This window comes from Orycteropus afer, unplaced genomic scaffold (assembly GCF_000298275.1).
Source record: "Orycteropus afer afer isolate SDZICR_OR568_19922 unplaced genomic scaffold, OryAfe1.0 scaffold00050, whole genome shotgun sequence".
NCBI lineage: Eukaryota > Metazoa > Chordata > Mammalia > Tubulidentata > Orycteropodidae > Orycteropus > Orycteropus afer.
Window position 1 is genome coordinate 11,502,981 of NW_006921637.1, and position 9,507 is coordinate 11,512,487.

At 40.1% G+C, this 9,507-nt stretch overlaps 1 protein-coding gene across 1 annotated transcript in view; it reads left to right on the forward strand.

Moving 5' to 3' along the window:
• The window catches only part of FAM89A (family with sequence similarity 89 member A), a 62,342-nt gene extending 60,764 nt beyond the window's left edge, over window positions 1–1,578 (forward strand). The window contains exon 2 of the mRNA XM_007938516.1: window positions 1,315–1,578. Within this exon, the coding sequence (XP_007936707.1) occupies window positions 1,315–1,578 (264 nt within the window). The remainder of the gene's footprint in view (window positions 1–1,314) is intronic.
• The last annotated feature ends 7,929 nt before the right edge of the window (window positions 1,579–9,507 follow it).

Consider the following 9,507-nt stretch of genomic DNA (forward strand, 5'->3'; position numbering starts at 1 on the left):
GGGTTTGAACCGCCAGCCTTCTGGTTAGCAGTCAAGTGCCTTAGGCACTATGCTGCCAGAGCTCCCACAAGCCTTTTGGTTAGCAGCCAAATTGCCTTAAGCCACTACACCACCATTTACCTTTCGCACTTAGCAAAAGCACTGTGTACACAGGAAGCATTCAGTTTCTGTTTGTTGAAATGAATTATTTCATTTGATTCCCCCAATAACTTTGTAAGAGAAGTTATTATTCCTTTTTGACATCAACCAAGGCACAGAGATAGTAAATAACTTGCTTAACATCTAAGAAGCAGAAAGCAGTCTTCTGGTCCATGTTGGAAAGAGTTTACTCTGCTATGGAATGAGGTGAGCAGGCAGCATGCTCCAACAACACTACCAGGAAGCTGGTTTTCTACCCAGACTGCCAGTGGCCTGAAATACCAAATTAGAATCTGTACTTTTACCAAGGTATTCTCATGCACATGGAAGTTTAGAATGCACTGGTATATACTGCACTACCAAATGGTTAACCCTTCTTTTTGTGAGATTTATGTAACCATGTGTGCTTGGTCTAACTATGCTCTGCTCTTCCTTGGGGTGGACTATGGGGAAGATAGAAATTACCGTTTCTTCACAACTTGTGAAAACAGTTCCCAGGGAGGACTCTAAGGAATCTTACTTCCTAGGCTCTCTTCTGTCATTGACTCTGAGGAGGGCTCCCACAACTATTCCTGGGTAAGATGGATCCTCTCAGGAGGAGGGGCTTCAGACTGCTGGCCTCTTCTCTTGAGAGCCAGCCTGGGTGCTGGCCCAGTCAAAGGGAGTGCTCTGGGAGGCACTGGTGATGCTGACTAGTGAGCCACTGCCATGGGCAAGAGGGTATCTGTTACTCAGGGACTCTTGAGGATGGCTGGGTTTCTTGGGATCCTGATGCTGTACCAGGGAAGGCAGGATGGGTCTTCCCTTCATCTGACCATGGGAAGAAGAAATGAGACACTTGCATTTTGGTGTCCAAAGTAAAACTAGCTGGAGATAACAGATGTACAGTACTGTTACATCAGCAGATGTGTTCAGGAGCACTGAGTAAATTCCATGGGCTGTGGCTGACTGCCTCACAGTAGTAATCTTTTCCTGACACACTTAGTAATTGTCTAGGGTGTAAGGAAACTCAGTTTAAGGTTTTCTTAAAACTGAAAATACAAAGCATCCAAGCATTGCTTTGAGTCATAAGGTATATAGAAGAAATTTTTAGCCACTAGCAGATTGCTGATGGAGTGTGCAACCTTAAAATTAACCCAAGTGTTGACTTGTTTTATCTCCCCACCTGTCTTCAAGGTTGGCCTCCGACAGCTGGACATGTCCCTGCTCTGTCAACTCTACAGCCTCTACGAGTCAATTCAGGAGTACAAAGGAGCATGCCAGGCAGCCTCCAGCCCAGATTGTTTGTATGCTCTGGAAAATGGTTTCTTTGATGAAGAGGAAGAGTATTTCCAGGAGCAGGGCCGGCTTCATGGCAGGAGGGAGCGAGGAGTCCCACGGGACATGGCACTGCCTATCTCATCCCTGTCTAGCAGTGACTGGATCCTGGAGTCCATCTAGGGTCCTCAGGAGGACTGTGACTGTTGGGGATACTTTTACACATTAGCACTTGCTTCTTCTCTTGCAAATGCTCCTTTCAGGGCCTTCCAGTACTCCTCCACTGAACAGCTCAGCATATGGGATGAACACTGCCAGTTTAATTTGTGAGCAGGCCTTCATCAACACATGTGGGTAGTCTGTTTTGATGGCTGGGGTTTCTGCCTATACAAACTGGGGTGCTTAGCAGTATCTGTGACCTCTCTCCTGGTGGGGATTCATAAGATACATCGATGAGAGTGTCCCTGCAAAATGCCTTAGTAGGTTGGTATTATGCTAGATGACTTGTCTGGTTACTTCCTTGTAGATAGTAGATGATTGACACCTTCCTTGTGATAGGGCTTCTGCTTCAAGGTTAGGATATATGAAAAGTTACATCTCACTGTTCTTCCTTGGTACCTTCTACAGTTGTTCTTGGTATTTAAATGAGCTTTCAAGTCGTTTGGTGCAGTTTTATTTATTTGTAAGCTGCATTACTAACTGCCCAGGCAACTCAGTGAAAACTTTTTGCTGAAGAAGAGAACAGATCAGATCACACCAATCAACTGCTGTTTTTCCTCAATCTATCAAAAAATGTAGGTCATTCTTTGTCTATCAGTTATAGGTAGAAAGAAGATAGGTTAAATGAAAAAAAAAAAAAGTTGCAAGCTAATGTTTTATATCCTTCATTGTAAGATCGTAAACTTTGTTTTTAAAGATTCTGAATGTAAACTAGTATGTTTAGGATGTACTAGTATGTACCAGTAAACTAATATGTAAGCTACCCTCCTCTGCTTAAAACAGTAATTACCTTAAGCCTTAATATATTTATTAAACAACTTCATGACAAGTCCACACTTTGTAGGTTATAATGACTATAAAATGCTATCTGTAGATACATATTATTTTTGTCTGGATAGAATCACCAACTTTTATAACATGAATACATTGAACCAAAACAAATACTGAAGATAATTTCAACTTGTTTTCTAGACATTAAGAATCTGAAAGACACTTTATTCCTCTTTTGACCTGGTTCTGGAGTCATTTTATTGATAGGTCTCAGCAACTGGTTAAGTTTTTGTTTTGCTTTGTCTGTGGTAAAAATGTATACAACAACAAAAAAGCATTTGTCAATTCAATAATTTCTACATGAAAAATTCAGTGACATTGATTACATTCTTCAAGTTGTGAAACCATTCTCACTTATCTTTTTACTAGTCAGATTTTGAATACTCCAGGCCCCTTGCTTCCTTTCCATTCTAGACGAGATTACTGCTTCCTAGCACCTCTTTCAGGGTTAGGGAGAGGAAGTAAAACTCAATATCACAAACCACCAAGAGTTGACAACCTGATGTGTCCATGACTCTGTGCTAGGAGCCGTCTAGGTACAAAGAAGAAAGAGTATTTCTGCCTGATTTCTCTGTTGAATGTAGGGTCTAAAATGAGGGGTGGCAGTACATTGCCTTCAGTGGTGTAATGCCTTTAGTGGTTTAGTTTAGCTTTTTTTCATTGAAGATAAGAAGACTGAAAGTGATAAGACCAAGTTAAGTGTGGTCATCTGCAGGAACCTATTCATTTGAGGCTGGGTCCCTGCTTTTGCATGAATTGGACCCTCAGATCAGCTGGTCTCAGCTCCAATCAGTGATTAGAAAGCTTTTAGAATAGAATGGTGGTTTTAGATACCTGGGCTCCGGCCCCCCAGCAATTCAGATTTAGTAAGGAGGAGGCCTGCATATCTCTATGGTTCTAAAATTGTTCCAGATAATTCTAAGGGTAGCCAATGTTGGGACCAAGTTACTTGATGTTTAAAATGTGGTCCATGAGCCAGGCATCACCAAGAACTTGTTAGAAATGCAGATTTTGTGTCCACCACAAACCTAATGAGTCAGTCCCTGCATTTTAACACGAGCCCCAGATGATTCTTTGCATTGAATTTGAGAAGCACTGCGTTAAGTCAACCCAGTGCCAGCACTTAAAGGTCGGTGCTACTCTGAGCAGGCTGCAGTGTCTCCCTACAGGGCTAAGGAAGAGCCTGGCCTGTCCTGGGCCCCAAGGCAATGGTCAGGAGACCCTAGTCTTCTGGGATTGGGCCAGACACCAACAAGGAGTGAAGCCTGAAGGACCAAATCAGGCTGCTTGCTCAGAATGGGTTGGGTCCTAGCTTGCTTCCTCTGGGCTATTCTGAAATCACTGATTAACACACAGTGCCTCTCATTCTTACTGGACAGTATCAGAATTACAGGTGGAGTGAACTGAGGTAGGCAAAGGAGTCCCCCTTATTGGGGGAAGGACTAAACATATGTTTTTTGAAACCATTGCAATTTTTAGTACTCCAGGTAACCATGGTGCATAAGGCGTTTGACTGCTTAACTCGAAGGTTGGCAATTCAAACCTACCACTACTCCGCAGAGGGAAGATAGGGCACTCTACTTCTATAAAGATTTACCACCTTGGAAACCCAGTGGGGGTGGCTGTGAATCAGAATCGACTTGATGGCAGTGGGTTTGGTTTGTTGTTGTTGTTGTTGTTATGTGCCCTCGAGTCATCTCCAACTCATAGCGACCCCTCCTTGGGTTTCTGAGGTGGTATCACTGCGGAAGTAGATTACCCAATCTTCCTTCCAAGGAGTGGCTGGTGGGTTTGAACCACCAACCTTCTGGTTAGCATTCAAGTGCCTTAGGCCACCAGAACTCCAGGGTTTGGTTTGGGTTGGGTGAAATACATATAAATTGCCTCAAGCTTTCTCTCCTGGCAAATTGTTAATGCTGTTGTTAATACAGCATTTTCTAATAGACCCTCCTTGCAAAGGTTACACAGATGATTAAAAAAAGAAATTCAGCTGGGCCTTTACTGCTCCCAAGAATAAATCATCACATTTAAGTTTAAAGTGGGACTTTTTGCTCCTATTAAAAATGGTCAAAACTCAAAGTAATTGAACCATAAAGTTTATTCCTAGCAGTTACTCTGTATGTGGGCAGGGAGATCATTTCACCTCTAAAACCAAGTGACTCAAAGTAACCTACTTACAATTGTTAAAAATAAACCTTTGAATTAGCTCAATAAAAAATATTTGATTGTTTCGTGTTGTAATAAACAGTTTGCAAATTGGAGGAGTGAAGTCTCCCTGCATGAAAGGAAAATGAAGAAAGAAATGTTTCTAAGGATTAGAGATTTCACAGAAGCTTATTTATTTTTTTGTAATACAAGTTGTCATGGTGACCAAATACTTTATGGTTATTGAATTAACATTAAAAAGTGGTTCCTGGAAGTCATTTACCCATTTGTAACTGTGAGACTGCTTGTGTTTAAAATTGAGGAAGCACACAGTCTTTTTCATTAAATCATGAGGTAATGGATTAGCTATAGGCTAACCTTTTCTAGCTGGAAAAGAAGTTTACAATGCTGCAGAGCAGTGTCTGGTGAAAAAAATAAGTCAGTATTTTGCAGTTTGTGTCAAGCTTGTTTGTGGCTAAGTTTTGGTTTCATGAGTAAGAAAAACCCTTAAAAATCAAAATAAGATGTCTGTCTTTTTTTTTTTCCATACTACTGTTACCCTCAAAGTGGTAAGTACTTAGTATGTGATAAGGCAACCCCAACATTAACTGATGAAATTTGAAAAAGTCATGCTGTACTTTGAAAGGCCTGTAGCCATCATATATTAACCCAGAAATTTTTATAATTAGGCCTAACAACACAGGCCCCATATGATTGTAATTCACAGATGATACAGTCCATCGTGTGCAGTTTAGAAATCCTGTCAATTAGCTAACTTGAGCCTTCACCCTCTGTGTGGGACAAAGAATTCAACTTAGCCTTGTGTCTTTGGTTTCTGAAAATAACCCTTGGGCTTCCCCAGAAATCCAGGGTGTCTATGTTTTTCTAAAACAGCCAGGCAAATGAGTTAGGAGCTCAAAGACCACACTTGAGGAACTAACTTCAGGAATGAGGGGGAAACAATGGAATCACTCATGCGTATCCAGTGACTCAATCAATCGATAATACATTAAGGACTCCTGTCATGCACAGACTTTGAGGCCCCAGTGACTTACAAAGGGCCCTGGACCTTGGAGCTTCTGGATTGATGATGCGCAAGGGAGAACTCGCACCTTTCTAGGGATCTGAAACACAGTGCTGAAAGCTCCCTGACCTCACCTGTGTATATCTTCGTGCATTTACTTCTGTGGTTATATAATAAGGTTATAGTGAGTATAGCCTTTCTGCCAGTTCTGTGAGTCATTTTAGCAAATTATCAAGACCATTTGAAAGCCAGCAAGACCTGGTGTCTGCCTACTTGGCAGCTAATTAGAGTCCTAACTTGTGAGGAACCAGCTTTGGATGGCTGGTGGGCAGGAGAGAGGTGTTCAAGCAGTCATTTTGAAAAGACCTAACTGGGTGATTAGGGTCAGAGAGAAAACACCATGTGGGTGGATGATGTCAGAGATGAAGAAATGGGAAAGTAGGGATATGAATTATCTTTGCATTTTGAGGACTGGCCTTGTTTGAGTCATTTTTAATGCAGCGACATCTGTAACAGGTTGATGTCATTCATTCAACAAACATTTAGTGCTTTTCTGGGTCAAATTGAGGTAAGCATTGAGACTATATACATAACATGATGAATCTCTGGCAGACATGAGTTTCACAAAGCTGTATATGATATAGTCAAGTGTTGGAATAGTGAAAATGCTATGGTTTATGGAGGTCTACAAGAAGACTCAATGAATACTTGGGGATATTGGCAAAGATAACATTTGAGCTGGCTTTTAAGGATAAGTTCTTCAAGATGAAAAGAGATGTGGCATAAACAAAATGACATGTACATCCAAAAACTTTAATGTATAGTGATTTGTACTTCTGTAAAACATTTTTATTTCTATAATAAAATGTAGGTTAAGTGATTTGCCTAATGTCATAGCTCTTAAAATTCAAAGAAATTGAAAGATAAGGTTGAAACTGAGCAGTCATTCTGTGTGCATGCGAGGAGATCATTTTACCTGTGAAAACAAGTGGCCCAAAATGGGCTAGTTAAAATTGCTAAAATAAAACTTTGAATTAGCTCAAAACAATAATACAATATTCAATTGTTTCATAATTTAATAAATAATCTGCAGATTGGAGGAGTGGCATTTCCCACGCATGAAGGAAAAATGAAAACAAAACAAAAAACACTCCTGAGGACTGGAGATTTTTCCAGAAACTTTTTTTTTCTTAATAAATACAAGTTTTCGTAGTGACCAAGTACTTAATAGTTGCTGAGTTAGCATTAAAAAGGTATCTCTTGAATATTTTGCCCTGTACCCATTTATAACTATGAGACCAATTGAAATTAAAGTTACAGAAGCTCACAGTCTTTTTCATTAAATCACGAGATAATGCATTATTTTATTGACTGACCTTTTCTAACCAGAAAGACAATTTTACAATGCTACACAGCAGCTTCTGGTGGAAATAAAAGTTAACGCTTCTGCAGTTTGGGCCAGGCTTCCCCATTCCCCACCCCCCACTTAACTTTTGGTTTCACGGGTAAGAAATATTCCTTAAAATCAAAGTAAGATATTTGTTATTCTTTTTCATTCACATAGCTAAAGAGCTGGAATTTGTACTACTATTATCTACCTTTAACTGCCCATTTTAACTCAAAGGCAAGTGCTACAATGAAGGAAAATCTAAGGAGATAAATGGGTTCCTAGGTGGTGCAAACTGTTGACAGTTTGAACCCATCCAATGGTGCCACAGAAGAAAGGCTTGGCAATCCATAAAGATTACAGCCAAGAAAACTATGGAGTACAGTTCTGCTTTGTAACACGTTGGATCCCCGGAGTCTGAATCATCTCGACAACAATGGATTTTGTTTTGTTTGGTAAGGAGGTATACAGGTGTGATCAACTTGGAATCTGAAGAAGCTCATTAGAAGAAAGGATTGTGTGTGATCCTAAGGACTATCATTCTACAAAAGGAATTTATCTTTGATAAGAATAGTTTGGAAAAGCAGTGTTTTTACTTTACTTCCAAATTAGATGTATTCATTTGCTCATTTCAATAAAAATGTAAAGTAAAAGAAAAAGTCTTAAAAAGTCATGCAATAAACTTGGTTACTTTAAAGGTTACATTATTTGATTGAGTCTGTGCCTTTAAAATGCTAATTTTTGGCTAGGTCAAATAGTGTTAGGTATTTATAGCTAGAAGGTCCCATGACTTGAATTTTTCAGTATGAAATAGAAAATACAGCTGTCTTGCTAGGAAGAGAGTAGGCTCATAAGAACCTTGTTTGGGGAAATGTTCATTTGAAGAACAGTGCAGTGTAGTAAATTACTTAGTATAGCTTTTCTACCCATAAGTCATTGTAAACTCAGTGGTGGAATGAGCAACTGAGGAGCTCCTGATTGTAAATGTTACCAACCTGCGTTATTTCTGTTGGGAATGGCACAATGCAATGTTAAGGGAGGCTCAATCTCAGGTGCTTAGAATTCTGTTGTTATGATTGGTTGGTTTGGCCACTCTGCCAAGCTCAAAAGGAGGCTTCCTAGAGGCAGAACTCTCTGACTGCTGGTTGAGGAAGACGTGCTGCTGAAAGAGACACACGCTCCTAAGACACGCGCTGCTGGGAAAGAGACGTAAGAGACACGCATTGCTGAGTGAGACACCAAGGGACATGCACTGTTGAGAGAGAGACTGTGAGAGACTGTTGGCTGAGGGATGGATGGTGGGCTGGGAGAGAGACAGCGTTCTTCCTGAATTTGAATTGTACCTGGTGCTTCCCTAATAAACCCCATAATCTGTGAGTTGTGTGTGGCCACTGCAGTGAATTATCAAACCCAGGAGAGAGGTGGTGGGTGCTTTTGGAGGAAGGGCTGGAGGGAGGCAGTATGTCTGGCCTTGCAGGACTAGATCTTGGGTTATTGATGGTGACTCTCTCTTCCTCTTGTGGGATTAGAGGAGGTCAGAACATGTGGCCTCCTTGCCCTTTTTGCAAACAGAAATGAGGAGACAGGGCTACTGTGATGAGTGGGTAGGTCCTAATCTAAGTCAAATCAGTTTTTCACGTTTTAAGCCACCTTTGTTTTGGGATGACAACTCCAAGGCATTCAAATAGATCTGACTAGAGAAATCTTGCTTGACATTTCTTGAGAGCAAGTGCTTAAAAGGAAATTGCCACGGTTTTGCAAATGAAGTACTGAAGCTGGGTCACCAAGGCAGTGAAGTAGTTTGATCAAGAGACTCCTCTGCTTTCATTTCTTTCACTTGCTTTGTGTTTGCATAATATTTAAAAGTGGTTTTTACATACCTCATAAGGTTGAGGATGGAATTCACTTCACACACATGAAGAACCAAGGTTCAGAGAATAAATGACATCCAAAGCCATCCAGGTAGAAACTATAAGAGCTAGGTTCAAACTCGGTCTTGAGGTACCTGAAAAATTTTCAGTTTGAATAAAATAGAACCACATTTGATACAGAAAATCTAAGTCTCCTAAAAGATTGGGAATTCTTTTCTTTTTCCTTTTTTTTTTTTTAAACAAATGGTATATTTCTGCCTTCACTTATTGAGATAGTAGACTGTAATTAGACTAGCCCTTTCACCTTTTCTTCTCCAGAAAAAGTAATTTTGGCTCTTCAAATATTCACCATAGTTTCAAATTACTGAGGTCTTTTCCTAAATGATGTACATATTCTAGGTAATAGGTCTAATTAGGCTTAGGAACCTAGAGGATGCCTATTAAGAGCTGTTACCACAGTTTCAAAGATTGTGGTCATGAGTACTTTCATTTATTACTACCTTTAATGTCAAAGTCAGAATCTGAATGGCTGCAACAATAGATTATCTGGTACAACCCCCTAATTTTACATCACAATGCTTTATTATTAAATGGTTTACTCTGTAGTATTTTTTACAAGTCTGACTTCTAATTAG